The sequence below is a fragment of the Embiotoca jacksoni genome, unplaced genomic scaffold (assembly GCF_022577435.1).
Source record: "Embiotoca jacksoni isolate LCO1_2020_lvr unplaced genomic scaffold, fEmbJac1.0.p SCAF_10, whole genome shotgun sequence".
Classification (NCBI taxonomy): domain Eukaryota; kingdom Metazoa; phylum Chordata; class Actinopteri; family Embiotocidae; genus Embiotoca; species Embiotoca jacksoni.
In genome coordinates, this window is record NW_027185230.1 from 9,207,512 (window position 1) to 9,223,610 (window position 16,099).

At 39.0% G+C, this 16,099-nt stretch overlaps 1 protein-coding gene across 4 annotated transcripts; it reads left to right on the forward strand.

Moving 5' to 3' along the window:
- The first annotated feature begins 1,045 nt into the window (after nt 1-1,045).
- Nucleotides 1,046-15,834, forward strand: LOC138207363 (anthrax toxin receptor 1-like). Of its 4 annotated transcripts, XM_069164552.1 has the most exons (19): nt 1,256-1,321; nt 2,542-2,738; nt 3,869-3,940; nt 4,043-4,114; nt 4,223-4,304; nt 4,417-4,450; nt 4,704-4,783; nt 5,262-5,330; nt 5,412-5,492; nt 5,612-5,672; nt 5,878-5,976; nt 8,090-8,159; nt 8,778-8,856; nt 9,221-9,316; nt 9,497-9,538; nt 9,642-9,734; nt 12,094-12,258; nt 12,963-13,043; nt 14,325-15,834. In XM_069164552.1, exons 4-19 carry the CDS (start codon nt 4,056-4,058, stop codon nt 14,700-14,702), a joined length of 1,569 nt encoding a protein of 522 aa, XP_069020653.1. In that variant the 5' UTR covers nt 1,256-1,321; nt 2,542-2,738; nt 3,869-3,940; nt 4,043-4,055; the 3' UTR covers nt 14,703-15,834. The 4 variants fall into 4 exon arrangements, with proteins under 4 accessions (XP_069020635.1, XP_069020660.1, XP_069020653.1 ...); XM_069164534.1 differs by lacking the exon at nt 2,542-2,738 and having other exon boundaries at nt 1,046-1,321; XM_069164544.1 differs by lacking the exon at nt 1,256-1,321 and having other exon boundaries at nt 2,409-2,738.
- The last annotated feature ends 265 nt before the right edge of the window (nt 15,835-16,099 follow it).

Here is a 16,099-nt window from a genome sequence, read left to right on the forward strand (position 1 = left end):
TACACCTAAATGAACATTGATTGTATTCAAATGAGTTCACGAAATACAGATCATGTCTTCACCTGGTAAATCCCTCTGTATTTTACAGAATACAGTTTTTAAATCTGGTGTCTGGTAAAACATTGCCCTATGCTAATTAAATGGAGATACAATATTTCAGTTGTGACGATCAAATGTTGTCAGACTGAATGGATCAAATTCAGATAATAAAACCAGTCATTCGGCTGGGGTTGTGACACGGTTTATCCCCCGTATTATGGCTGAGTAGGTCACTCTGGAGCCTATGATATGATCACGTTAAAAGTGGTTTTGTTATTACTTTCACTGGCAGAAGGGGGAGACAGAAGTTCTACACTGCAGGTTAAATTTTAATGATAAATATTGTCTTCTTAATCTTTATCTTCTTTGATTTTTACTCAGCCTGGGAATTGCACAAAACCTCACAACTAATCAGATTTTTTAAGTGCCTTTCTCTTCTACATGTACTGTTTAAAACACAATGGATAGCTTTTTGTGAATTTTATGAGGGTTTTCCGTTTGCTATTAATTGCAATCAACTGTTCTAACAAGTATCAGTTTACGAAAGACGTGCTATTATTTAAGTTTTCACAGAGGTAAAGTTCCAAGTTCTTGGATGCAGATGAAATGAGTGACAGTTTCATGTTCAAGTGCAGCGATTTGCAGGATGCATGTATTTGCCACTATGTGGCACTGATGGGTAAGGTGAAGAATAACGTAAGCCTTCAACAGAAGTAACAGAAAAAAACTAAGAAAAACATGAGGGAGAACAGAAGTGTGATCAAAGCTGTGGGTTCATTCACATAAATACAAGAAAGAAGCAATAAATCATCCTCCAGCTAAAGCATGCTTGTTTTGGTTTGTTGTGCAAACTCATGGCACCGTATGCTAAAATGATTGAGTGTGGAGAGAGAGGGAGTCAAGGACTCAGTCCCACCAGCTTCACTCCTCCTCTGCCAGCACACATCTGCTCCTGAGGAGATGGGACACTGATCCAGACAAGAGCACTTCATGCCTTGGAGATCAGTCTTCACAGCATGGCTGATGACATCAGCGCACTGTGAGGGAGAAGTCAAGAGGAAAACTCCTGCTGGAGAATATTAATGTTTACCCTCTCCCGGGCTGAGCGCTCGCTTAAACTTGGGGTGATGTCCCAGTGCTGGTGCAGGCAGGTCCTGCTCGGCGTGGAACTGGGCATGCTGGTGGCGGTCCTGGCGGCCGGCGGTGCAGCACAGTTCTACGAGAGGAGGGCAGCTGGGTCGTCCTGCTACGGAGGATTTGACCTCTACTTTGTTTTGGACAAGTGAGTGCTCCTGCTTCTACTTGATCACAGACGAGGTCTTCTAATGCTCGGTGCATGACTCATCTGAGTTTGTCTTGAAGACACAGGTGCAAACTTCATTTAAGAGGTCCTCATGAGGAATTTATGGGCCACTACTGTGTTGTAACAGACAGATTTTAGGCTATTTATAATACAGATCAGTGTGAATATAAAAAATAGGGCAAGTTTTTGGGGTTTATGAGACAGAGAATCATATGTGAATCACCTGGACTTGTAACTGCCAAAACTGAGCTCATGCAGGTCCTGTAAAAGCAGCATGCATCCAATGTATGTTTATTTTGAAATTTCACCTGTTTAACTCTGGACTTCAAGTGAAATGTTAGAGAGGTTTTCTAAAGTTTAATTTAAATTATGACAGTGAAAACATTCATCCTTTCATCAGATCTCTTGATGATTTCCTGTGGCACAAAATGAAATGTGTATCTATCACACTATTTTTAAAGCTTCATCATTTAAAACATTTTCAACTGAGGACAAAATCAATAACATCATCACAAAGAGAGAAATTATCTGATTGCAATCCACAACAAACAAAGGCTGCAACTAGTAATTCCTTACATTATCAGCTAATTTTTGAAAATTAACTGATCAGTTGTTTGTGCTACCGAATAAAATGCCCGACAAAAGTGACACATTTGAGTTTTCCAAAGTCTAAGATGTATCTTCAGATGGATTATTTTCTCCAATCCACAGTTTGAAACCTGATTATTCAAATATACATTTTTGTATTGAAAAGACTTAAATGATTTTTGTTTTTTATAATGCTGAATAGTTTTTTGTCACTCTAGTTATTGTTCGAGCTCTAATTGCAACACCGTGTCATTTTATGAAACAAAGGAGCAGATATCTGAGGACTTGAATGCCCTCCAAGGGTTAACGTAAGGGTTATATTACACTGCACATTAAACTTTCATTTAAGCTAACATGAAGCTCCTGAACAGGTCACGTTGGTGTTTTGCTTTATAAACTCTCTCTTAAAAACAGCTATAGAAATAAGAATACTCACTAATAGCTGATTTTTGCAAACATTCAGTCTCAGCCAGTTAAAAGCCTTGAGAACTGACAGAATGTGTGTTTATGTTATGACATCCTCATTTGCGATGTGTTTGTGCATTCACTGAGATGATAAAGTGCACTGCAGGGATTCTTGTTGTCAAACTGCAGCCACACTTCATTGACAGGAGCAGCCCACATCTCGTCCCAGCTCCGTCTCTCTCTGTGCTTCGGGCTGCAGAACCCTTTCTCCATTGGAGCCAGATGTTCCAAAGATCCCAAGGTTTTTGGCGGTCTCCGCACTGAGACTCACATCACAGGATAAATGAAAACAGAAGGGAGGGAGGAGAAGAGAGGCAGTGCAGTGTCAGAGCAGGCTGCAGAGGTTAAGCATACTTTCCCCACATTTCTCTTAAATTATGGAACACCAATTAAAAAATCTGCATCCTGCTGATTGTTCTGGTGAATCTGCACAAGCAGAAAATCTGGACCTAAAAAGAAGCCAAGACAGAATCATGTGGCACTTTAGTTTTTGTTTGGCGTCTAAAAATGGGCACTGAAGCAACGAGTGGAAATATTAAGCAGTCAGGAGGAAACACAAACACAGGAACCACCCACTTACTTCTGTTTGACAGAAGATAGGGACTAAACAGTGCAAGAAGCATCTGCAGCGTGATTTCTTACAAGTCATTTACCAACAATATAACAAGTAATGCAATTGATTTGTTATTTGTAAATGTATTTTTTTTCTCAGAACTTTTGGTATGTGAAATTATAGCTGAAACTACTAGTTCATTACCTGATTAATCAATCAAGAGTAAATTACTAGTTAAACTTTGATAACTCACCATTCAGTTTAATGTTTTATAAGAAAAAAATGCAACTAATTTGTGTAAAGATTTCGTGTTTTCTTTATCCTATGTGATAATACATTTTTATATCTTTGGGTTTAGTTCAGACAAAACAAGCAAAGTGAAAAAAAAAATCACCTTGTAATCTGAGGACGTGTAACTGACTTTTACTCAATTTATTGTTGTTTTATACACTAATTCATTCAGCAGATTCATTAATAGTGAAAATAATTCATTTGCACAGCTGTAATATACCATAAAAAGGATAAGCAATATCAATAAAGGTACAATTTATTAAGTTATTATGCTGTTGCAGTGCTAGAATACTGCAATCCTCAATCTGATCTGATTATTGTATAAAAAGCCTATCAAAACTTTAAAAGAGACATTCCACTTTTTTATGCATTGTCATTTTACCCACCATGAGGAGCACTTCACAGTCTGTAAGAACAGTATCAGTTGTCTGTTTCAGTTGCATCAGATCTTACAATTTTTTATAAAATATCCCGTAAGTCACCTTTATGGAAGTGCAATACTAATCAACTGGACTAGTCTTTCAAGTGTTCATAGTATAGAGTTTGTAGGGTGATATTTAGAGACAATTCTGAACTAAAGTTTTTTCAATCCCTTATTTAATCGTTTAACTGTTGGGTCTTCTTCTCAGGTCAGGCAGTGTGCAACATTATTGGAACGAGATATATTACTTTGTTGATCATCTGGCTCACAAGTTTATCAGGTATGTCCACACAGAAACAGCTGATATTTAAAAAGTGAGGAGAAAATAACAGACTGTGAAACATGACAATATTCTGCTGTTTTTTTTTTTTTTTTTTTCCAGTCCTCAGCTGCGGATGTCTTTTATTGTATTTTCAACAGAAGGAAGGACTCTCATGGCACTAACAGAAGACAGGTGGCATACACACAGACACACCAACACATCTTTATGATTCACTTTTGCATTAATCCTTCTGAGCTGTGTCTTTTCAATGCGATCAATACTTTTTGCTCTCATGATCAGAGAACAGATTCGGGCCGGACTGGAGGAGCTGCGCATGGTGCAGCCAGGCGGAGACACCTTCATGCACAGAGGATTTCAAAGAGTAAGTCATCTGTTAAGTCAATGGAAAACTGACCCAACAGGTTGGCATCTACCTCTTCAAATGAGGCTTGTTTAAATTTATAGCCACTGACGCCTCAAAACTTCTCTCTCAGGCCAGCGAGCAAATATACTACGGGACCGGAGATGGTGAGGAGAACATTTTCCTTTTTAACACCTAATCATGTGGAGTCTTTACTGATCATTCATATTCTTCATAGTCCAAGCACACTGTATGGTAGAGTCATCACATAATGAGAGAAACAACTGAAACACAGCTGCTCTTCCCATCACAATTATATTCTAAATATTTTTCCAAATGAATCCAATCTACAACGGAGTTCACTTGTCGAAAGTAAAGTTGTTTCACAATTTTAACCGCAGTTTTTTTTCTGTCTCCTAGGTTACAGGACAGCGAGTGTCATCATTGGCCTGACAGACGGCGAACTGAGAGAAAATCAGTTTGACCTGGCACAAAGAGAGGTAAGAGAGGTGACATGAGAACCATTTGGAGTTTTTACTAAACTGTGGAGTGTTTAAACCTATAAAAGCACAATTAACAAGTTTATAGATCATTAATATCTTCTCAAACACACCATTTCCCCAAAAGCCAGTAATTATGATGTCTATCATACCATCAAACAGCCAATGGTTGTGTCTCATTGCTTGAAAATAATTCAACATTAGAGAACTTAAAGGGTTAATTCACCCTGAATTGAATACTGCATTTGCGTTCATTTCTCTACAGGAAGCTTGTTGTGTTTGTGATCACATCGCTCTCAGTTACGTCACTTCAGATGTTTTCCAGCCGCTGTCAATGGCATAACATGAGCAGTGACATCACAAAACAAGTTTCAGTTTCAGCCTGTCGGCAGCAGCATTTTTCTTTCAGTGTGATGTGGATAGTGTTCATTATTCCACTGTGGCTTGTTTGTTTGTTCGTTGTCTTGTTTTGAATCAGGCCGGCAGAGCGCGTCAGTTGGGTGCCACTGTGTACTGTGTTGGAGTCAAAGACTTCAATGAGACCCAGGTAAATCAGTCAGTTAACCAACAGATGAAGTAATCAATCCTGCAAACAATCAATTAATCAATAAGCCCTGTTTATTGACAGCTGTCAACGATAGCTGACAGTAAAGACCACGTGTTCCCTGTAAACGATGGATTTCAAGCGCTGCAAGGGGTCATTGACTCGGTAGGAAAGACACAAGCATGACATTCATAGACAGATTTCAATTCCTGATGAAATCCATCCGGGCATAATTTAAACTACGTTACCTTTAGTCCATCTGATATTGTGATTTTCTCATGCAGATCCTGAAGAGATCGTGCATTGAGATCCTGGCTGTGGAGCCGTCCAGCATCTGTGAAGGAGGTAAAGAAACATAAATATGTAATAAAACCACAGAGCACTGTGCTGTAGACAGACAATGTTTAGTTCAGAAATGTACTCAAAGTTACATCCAGATGCATTATTAAAATCAAAATACACTAATGACCACTATTCTGAAACATTTTCTGTACTTTTTAATCTACTGCAAAGAAAAATTATATAAATGGTTGATTTATTCCCTCTCCAGAGTCCTTTCAGGTGGTTGTCAAGGGAAACGGTTTCCTTCACGCCCGAGATGTACAGAAAGTCCTCTGCAGCTTCCGCATCAATGACACAGTTACTTTGAGTAAGTACTTTGCTCTTGAGGTATTTTCCACTCTCCCAGGCACACAGGGATACACTAAAAACAAATCTCTTTGAGGAGTTTTCATTTATTTATATATTAGACCAATTGATTTATCCGCTCTGCAGCCCACTCATTTCCACAGAGAATTATTACAACTTGCTCATTGTTTTATTTTTACTGCTTGCAACTTTACCAGCACAGTGGTGCATGCCAAGTGCCAAACACCAGACAGACGAAACTGCCAGCGAGATGGTGAATATGGTGAAACATTTAGCAGCTTAAGAGTCAGATATTTCCTTCAGGAGCTGGTTGGCAGACACCTGGCATCAAATTAGTGCTATTCTTACTCTGCGTCTGCTGGATGTGTTTAATAAGTCATATGTGCAAAGGCTGTTGTGGAGTTCTGCCCATAAGAAGCAAAGCAACAATAAAACAAAAAAGTATTCCTCCATCTTTGAGTAACTGATAATTCCTTTGTTGGTCATCAAAGGTGATCAACCAAAACTTAATCATATGTATTGAAAAAAACTTGTGAGTAAATCATTAAACTTAAAGCTAAAACTACTTAAAGGAATAGTTTGTGATTTTGAAATACACTTATTCATCTGGCCGACAAAGATACTCTCGTGGAGCTTAAAGATTAGAAACGGGGAGATGAAACCAATCAGTTTGACTTACAGTTGTATATCAGACTATTGATTATGAAATTATTAAGACGCTGCTGTCACAAATATATGGTCTTATTTGGGCTCATAAAACGCCTAGTAGGTTCAGAAGGCCATTATCAACCACATATATGATTGTTGGACTGTACCAGTGATAGGAGAACCAGACCTCAATTGTCATGGTAACAACAATTAACGCATGGTTAACGTTGTGATGATGTCACAGTTTGGTCAGGTTTAGGCATCATTACTACTTGGTTGGGTTCAGGAAAAGATCATAGTTTGGGCTACAGTTACGCAAGTTTTGACCGTACGTCACGTAACGTGTGAATAAGTTAAATCCATCCATCCATCCATCCATTATTTATGCCCGCTTTATCCTGAACAGGGTAACGGGGGGCTGGAGCCTATACCAGCTCACATTGGGTGAAGGCAGGGTACAACCTGCACAAGTCGCCAGTCCATCACAGGGCCACATAGAGGCAAACGGAAACAAAGACCATTCACACCTAAGGGCAATTTGTAGAACCACCAATTAACCTGAGACGCATGTTTTTGGATGGTGGGAGGAAGCCGGAGTACCCGGAGAGAACCCACGCAGGCACAGGGGGAACATGCAAAGTCCGCACAGAAAGGCCCAGGCCCGAATTTGAACCCGGAACCTTTTTGCTGTGAGGCGACAATGCTAACCACTGCACCACTGTGCCGCCAATAAGTTAAATACTATACCTAAATTAAGTTACTCAAATTAAAGTAAGTCACTGCTGACTTTGTTTTCACATGGGACACAAACAACAAATAGAAAGGAGGAGGGTTGAGGAGAAGAAAAAAGTCATTTCAAAAGTTTTACAATTTAGATGCAAAGCGTGACAGTGGACAGACTCAGTCGGGGTTTCTCCAAATACTATGTTAATGCATTTACAAAGAAATATAATAAATAACTGTCCACACAAAAGAGTGATTAACACAAGATAACATTTTGGGGATTGCTCTCAGCTGCCATTTACATCACTGTGCCAAGTTTATTTTGGCCATATGGTCAGGATGGGTAGGGGCAGCAGCTCTTTGTGGCCGAGAACTTAAAGCCTCAATCTCAAAAACCATCAGCGCCGTCTCCCCCCGCTTTGAATCAGCTGGTGTACCGCTCAACGCCTCTCAGATGTCTAGCAGGGAATGTGGATCTCATCAGGGACGAGCACTGTCTTTGCACACACTAGACACTCACTCAGCCAGCGTAAATAAACCACAACCCTCCCTCATTTGCTTCATTTTCCATAAGGACAGGAAGTCCAGGAATTTAATAAAAAAAAAATAAAACAATTTTGAGGCTTGAATTTTCTGAAGTTAGAAAAGAGCGAACTCTGGTTTTCCTTATGCTACTGTTTCTTTCATCACAATACTTTTTAATTTACTGTATACAAATTCTTACGACAATTCTCTTTTCGCAGTGAAAAGACCTTTGGTAGTGAGAGATACGTACCTTCTGTGCCCCGCTCCTGTTCTGGAGAAAGAGGGAACGTAAGTGATTGTTACTGTTAATAGAAAGTATGGGTTTCCTTAGATTAGTAGTTGTATTATAAACACTATTGCCGTTCTCTTTTTAGTCTAATCAGTTAAAATGCACAACAAATTTAGTTTTAACTGAGGATCCCTGTATTTGATATCCTATTATTCATCTATGAAGCTCTAAATGGTCTTGGGCCTAAACACTGGGACAGGTTAAGTCAGTGATTTTTTAATCTAAACCAAGCACGGTGACGCTGCTTTAATGCTCCTCACCTGTTGGACAAGCTTGTCTGCTCAGGGCTTTCCAGTATAGTAAATTTGTTACTGCAATTTTAATATATTCCACTTCTCTGCCTCAGTAAAGTACTTTGAACTGACTTGTTTTTGTTTGTCTTTTGAATGTAATTAAATTATTTTAATGGATTTGTATGCCTTTGTAAAGCACTTTGAACAGCCGTGTCTGAATAGTGCTTTATAAGCAGACTTGCTTTGCCTTTATGATCTAGATTTTAATGTGAAATGGAGGCACATCCACATGTATTAGCTGATTCTCAGTGTTATATTCACAGTTAGAGGTGCCATGAATATGCCAGCGAGGCACTTTGCTTTACTCTCTTCCCATTTCTGCAGGTCTGCCACTCTCCACGTCAGCATGAATAACGGCCTCAGCTTCATATCAAGCTCTGTCACAATCACTGCAGTCTCTTGTGTAAGTAATACAAAAACTAAAACAAAAAAAGCCAAAGTCACCCAGACCTGATGGCTAAAAGTGTGCAATAAACTTCAGTGTAGATACTGACTTCAAATTTGCAAATTATCTATTGTGTAGAAACGTGTCATCACCAGCTCTTTAGTTCTTGTATGAATCAGCTGTTTCTGAACTGCCACATCACACATGTCTGCAGCTACAGCAGCTTGATCTTCTGCCACAGGGTGCTGCATTTCATTAATGGCCTTGACACAAGATGTTACAAAATTTGAAACTAATCCACATTGTTCTCTCTATATACACTTTTTGTTGTGTATTAGCGATGGAAGTAACATTTGTTTGATACTTTTTTTTCTTCTTCTAGTCTGATGGGACGTTTGTGGCCATAGCTCTGCTCATCCTGCTGCTCCTACTGACCATCGTTCTGCTGTGGTGGTTCTGGCCTCTCTGCTGCACTGTGGTACGACAACAGAAAATTTAATCTCAAGGATGAACTCAATCACTGACAGTTATCTTCATCATACATCATTGCACTTTGTACTTGAATAAAACCTGAATAAAACAGGACTGATGATGTGATAAAAGACACACCAGCGATCCTGTGAAGCTCATTGTAAATATGTTTCTTGCATGCTTGCAGGTCATTCATGAGCCGCCTCCCCCAATAATAGAGGACATCTCAGTGAGTGTTTTATTATTCAAATGCTCAATTACATTTCAATATCTTTAAACATATGTATTGTGTTTGTCACAGCAAAAAATATTCACATATTTATTTACTTTAGGATGATGAGGATGGTTTTCCAAAGAAGAGGTGGCCCACAGTGGATGCATCGTACTACGGAGGCCGTGGAGTCGGAGGCATCAAGAGAATGGAGGTAACCCAGAAAGCAAACTGCAAACAAGGCAATATATAATAATCATGCAAACACAGTGAACCATAGTGTCAAATATGACACAATTTTATACTACACAGTGTAAATACCCAAGACCAAGAACTGGTTGGTCCTGGGTAATGGTATTTAGAATAGAATTAAAGTGTGATATCTGACAAATGAACACCTAAAAAAGTAAGTCAAAAGGTAAAAAAGGAACAACAGTTTCCAAAACTATCAAACAATACACGTAGAAGCAAAAGAGAAAGCATTAAAAGAAAATATGGAAATATTTTTCTAAAAGTCTTAGTCACATGACTATTTTCCATGGGTAATTTGTCAGCTACAATGTCGTGCTTCCTTACTTGCTAGTGTACCTACATTTTCTTTTAACGTTAAACATGTAATCTTCAAAATATTCAAATGATATCAAACGTTATATGTGTTTCTGTAAACTGGTTTCAGGTTCACATGTGAAACACGTGGCATGTTTGACTCAGTTAGTTTACAGAAAATGTTAAAAGATGGCAGTGTGATCAAACACCAGTAAGCAGGGAACAAAAAGGGAAGCACAAAGCAGCTCGTTCCTTCAAAGAGATGAGAACAAAAGTCCACCCTGGAAGAGGCTGAGTCACTGTGTTGTTGTGACGAGTTAAGACGAGGCCATCTGGACAGTAAACTGCAAAGACGGCAGAATTGCTTGGTAGAATCTAAGAGGGGCGGTTTTAAGGGCCGGAGTTTGCATGATTTGTTTGTGGTTGTTGTACAGTTGTTGAGTGGCTTGGGTTTTACAGATTGAGATAGAAAAACGAAGGAGGAATTTGTCTTTCTGGGGAAGACCAGCAGTAAGAAAAGTTCAGAGTCATGATGATAACCTCAATGGTGGAATAAGAAAGTCTGAAATGTGAGGCTTGAGAGCAGCAGTTTGTAGGAGGTGAATAGAAATTTTACTGAGACTGCCTCGTACCAAGACGGACCAGATGTGTGCTTTGTCTTGGGAGATAAGGGCAAGGAGACAGAAGTCATTCTGTCGGTGTGAAGTGCTGTACAAACTGTTAGCGCAGTCTGAGGAGTATATGTGCTGTGAAGTTGAAACGGCTCCTCTTCCAAACACAGCCATGGAAAATATGCACAGCTTCATTTATGTGCTTTTTCTGCCAAGTTAAAGCCTTCATGGCTTTTCTGTGGCAGCTGGAGGGGTGTGACTTTGAGTAATGAACTTTCAAGGCTGCTTTGACAGCTCTGGTTTCACCCTTCACGTGCTGGATCTTTCTAGACATTTTAGCTTTTTTTAGTGATAGAAAAAAAAAAACCTTTGACAGTGTAAACGACTCGCGACAGCAGGTCTCTTGCTGAATTTTGGCGTTTTGTGTCATACAAGTTCAAAAGTGAAGGATTTATGCTCTCTCAGAGGTTCATGAAAATACCCAATTCTGAAACTTGCGTCATAAATTGACAAAATTAAACTAAGGCAAAGGAGCCAACTTTTGTTCTCTTGTGGATTTCAGGGGACTGGATTTAATTAAAACCCATGAAGACATGCCACAAACATCTGAATGTGAAAGGAAAGAGAAACTTTTTCTATGTAAATTGCAGATGCAGATGCAGAGCCTAAAAATGACAGTTTAGGATATGATGCACTACAGCCTTGCTCACAGCTTTGTGACGCTGCCTGCTGAAAGCTAAGCAGTATATTTGTTACAGTTACCATCTTAGCTCGCATGCTAACATTTGTTAATTGCACTAAACGGAAAGTTCTGCTGAGGCTGATGGAAAAACGGGATTTACATTACATTTCATTTAACTTCCTTACCTGAGCCTGTTGGTGCTGATGTAAACTGTGAGGAATCTTTCAGCAGCTAAAGGTAGCAGTAAGCATATTGTACATAATCTATCATTTTTAGGGATCATTTCTTTAAATGGGCCTTTTAGATTAAAGGTCCAATGTGTAGGATTTAGGGGCAGAAATGGTGTTTTCATTACCTTAGAATAGGCCTTTCATATCTGCATAGGGAGCGAGTTTCGCGCCCGCTGTAGATTCTCTACAGTCTTGGAAAGGGGGGGAGGGTCATTTGGTTCAGTAATCTCTCCACTAGATGCCAGTAAATCCTGCACACAGCTCCTTTTAAAGTGAAGAAGTGTTGTCAAGAAAGTTTATCAATCGTTTCCCTTGATTCATTAATCCATCTGCATGGATTTTTACATTAATATCTAATATCAATTAATCTTGTCTGCTGCTGAAAATACAACCAAATAGTAAATTCTCAGCTTAATACCAATTTTAAATCTTTGACACTAACTTAATTCCTTTTATTTGTCACTAATTGCAGTCCAGTACTAAAAGCATCTTGTTTCTGTTCAGGTTCGTTGGGGAGATAAAGGATCAACTGAAGAAGGAGCCAAACTGGAAAAAGCTAAAAACGCCCGAGTTGTGATGCCTGAAGAGGAGTTTGATCCATCGCCATCAAGGCCTTACTACAACATGCACAAAACTATCCGTCCCCAGAAGTGGTACTCCCCCATCAAGGTGCTCCCCTGTTTTTCCATTCATTTTAACTGCTTCAATTCATCCCCTCTGCCATTTTTTTACCAAATATATGTTTATAATTTACTCATTTTAAAGTGTTTTTATTATGAGTACATCCCTGAAACGGCTTTTAAATTCCTACTAAATATTACTTATCATGGTTTGACAAGAAATCATAGCTTAGGGTTCACTTGATGGCTTTTTCCAGAGCTTTTAAACAAATCTCATGCTCTTTCCAAGTTTGCTCAGTTGTCAGAGATGTATTACTGCCATAAAATGTAAGTTAAGGCATGGATCACATATGTAGAAGATGATTATTCCAGATGCTTTAAAACTGTTTCTGACATGTAGGCCTCTTCCTTACACTGTCGTCTTTCGATCATAACCTAGAAAATGTAAAAAATGTTATGTTTCTGGGAATGATGTTAGTAGGAAATAGTTTATAACATTTGCTTCCTCACACATTAGTCATCTGGATGAAGGGTAATATGAACCAGACATGAACTGAGCTAACCCCTGAACGTGGAATCTGTGCAGCTGGTGTTAATATTTGTTTATCTGTCTCTTTATTACAGTATATACAGTAGTTTTCAATGCAAAGAGACATCTGGAGCAAAAGACAATTTCTTGTCATTACTATAGTTTCTGCACTTGTTTGTCTTTTGAGGGACTGTTCAGCTCTACTGACTGTCATCTCTATACAGGGAAAACTGGACGCTCTCTGTGTATTCCTGAGAAAAGGCTATGACAGAGTGTCTGTGATGCGACCTTATCCCGGAGACAAGGTGAGAAATAGGATAACACAACCATGAGGGGTCGAGGTGTGATGCTATGAAAAGGTCTGTCACCATCATGGAAATGAATTGTCTCACAAAAAAGTCGGATCACAGAGTTAATTGTCGTTTCATTTTCATTTTATGCCACGATTACTGCATAAAGCCAAATCATAGTTTAACAACATACACCGTATGAAGAAGAAGAGCCATTTGTTGTCATTGGACATTGGAACATACAAATAAAAACTACATTTCTGTTTGCTTTTTAGGCTTTGTTAACAAAAATTGCACAGGACAGATATGACACAAATAACCACTTGAATATACAGAGCTGATTACTGAAGTATACAAAGAAATTACTGATAATGACAGGTACCAATAATCAAAATAAACGATGTACTATGGTGGCACTAACCACAGCAAGAGAAGAGGACGCAATGTGACGACGTCATTAAGCGAGACAAACCTCAAACGGTGGAAAATGATGTTGAAATAGTGATGGAAATATGACATTTCTGTTAATTTCATCCAACTGTTTTCATACGGATGAATACAAGAAATTCTAATGATTTTGCTCAATGATTGCTGTCAGCTTGTTATGTAATAATTGTATTGAGAAACAAAAATGAGTAACAGCCCTTTACACACGTAGTTATGTAGATTGATCACACGTATTCAAAACAAAGCAATTAATCGGATTGTGATCCAACTTTCAACTTTTGGCAGGGAGATATTTAAGAATTCAGAGAATTAATTCAGGACATCTGGAAATGTGGAACAGGGGATGTTTGGAGTGAAGGCTTAGGATCAAACAACAAAGCAGAAAGGAATTAGACCAAAATCTTATCTCCAGGACATTAATTGCAGTTTTTTCATAGACTAAACATTTTTAAGTCCAAACTGCTTCTAATCATAAGCCTATCGACTTCAAAGGAACTCTAAAGTGGCAGCGTCAGTAGAAAAAGCTAAAAACAACTGCAGTATAGTGTGGAGGTATGCTTCTCTCTGCAGAAGTCATTAAGAGTAGATGCTGCTTGCCTGCCTCCGTCAGGTCCGTCAGCATGGCCGGGCTGGCAGGAATGCCGTTTGCTTCCATGACACTCACTAAAAGAGGAATTTTCTCTTTCCATTTGCTGAGAGCCGTACCCCTCCAAACCTGCCAATCGCTGTCCCACAATAAAAAATGTTTATGGCATTTTCCTGTTTTAGTACATTCACTTTTCTTTCCATCTTGTTCATAATTAAAACACTTTCACTGACCTGTGATTACTTTATGTGCACTGATTACAGGGAAGGTGCATAAACTTCACCCGGAGCCCATCCTACCCTGCTCCTCGCTACCCCATCTACAACCATTCCTCCACACCGGTCTACACGTTGCCCCACAGTTACCAGCGTCATCCGTCAGAGGGCAGCCAGCTCTTCCATTTTCCCCCCTCGCCAACTTCAACCCTCCCTCCTTTGCCATCCACTCCTCCTCCATCCTCCACCAGCTCTCCCATGTACACGCCACCTCCAAACAGAGCGCTGCCCCCGTCCAACATGGGCCAAGTCTCTGCACCCCCGTCCCCAACTGGCTCTCTGCCACCTCCACCTCAGGGCCCACCTCCATGTAGAGCGCCTCCTCCATCACGCCCCCCTCCGCGCCCTAATCAGGAGAACCACTGATGGAGCCAAACATTTGAGGAGAAGGATCCAAGATTGGAAACCTGAAAAGACCTTTTCACTGTGTCTGTTGTTGATTACTTCCAAACAGAATGAAATTACAGTGACTATGTAGTTTTATACCACCTGTGTATGGCTCGCACATTATGTGCCATGAACTATGACTTTTTAGAAAGTCTACAAAGTGTATGTTTACTGTAAAAAAGCAAAGCTTTGGCTATTAAGTGCAATTGGAGTTTAGCATTTATTCAATTTTTCAGAAAATTTCTTCTTACCAAATATAAAATCAAACAATTGTGATGGAGCAGTATCGACTTTCACTTTAGCCTTTGTCTGATTTGAATTTTTGATCCTAACATCATCTTTTCATGTTTCACAGAGGTCTAAATAATGAAAAACAAAAATCTTGAGTTTAAAGTCTCAACTGCATCATGTGTTTTATACATGCAAGTCTGTTTGGTAAATGGAAAATGTATATTTTGTAAATGAATGTCTTTAAATCACAAAACATTTATGTACACTCATTGCATTTGATGGACGATGACAGTTTTGATGTTGAGGTTTTTTGGAAAATTGAGCAAAGCAAGGCTAGCCGTTTCCCTTTGTTTCAAGTCTTTATGCTAAGCTAAGCTAATCGCCTTCCAGCTCTAGCTTCACGTTCACTGTACAGCACAGCCGAATGTTTAGTGGGGATGATGCAATATAAAGTATGAGATGTCCCATATGAAAAAAGGTTTTCTATTTTCTTATATACATATTACCCTTTAAAAAGTAAGTAGTAAACTTTGTTGAACTTATTATATTTGTTTATGAAAAGAAAAATATTCATATAAGAAAACATATGCAAAATAGGCAACACCTACACGCACACGCAGCTGGGCACTAGCTCATACAAAAGCCAGATTTACGCAAAAAACTTTGATGGTAAAACAGCGACCAACAACATTGTTATTTACTCACAAAGCAGGCAATGATCTGATAGCAAGCACACACAAAGTAAATATGCAAACAATATAAAAAAGCAGATCTGCACAGGCTGTTATGAAAGCAGATTTACATTATATTTTGATTTTAAGGACGTTTACCGCTGACATGCTCCTATTCAGAGGCAATAAACTATTTGTTTGAAACGCTACTATTCACATTTTTAACTCAATTTATTTCCTTGATGACAGCATGTAATGTTTTTATATATGAATACAGGCTGACCTTTGTGGCTTCTCCAAAGAACTACAAGCATCATCAGCTACACCAGTGAGAGGCACGTGCCCACAACAGGAAGTAGAAGAAGTGCAGGGTGATGTGGGCTAGATTATGTAGTGTGCAAAAACAAAACCAAAAAAAACCAATCATTTAATTCATATAATTTCTCACCTTTAATATTGACCCAAAAATATGCT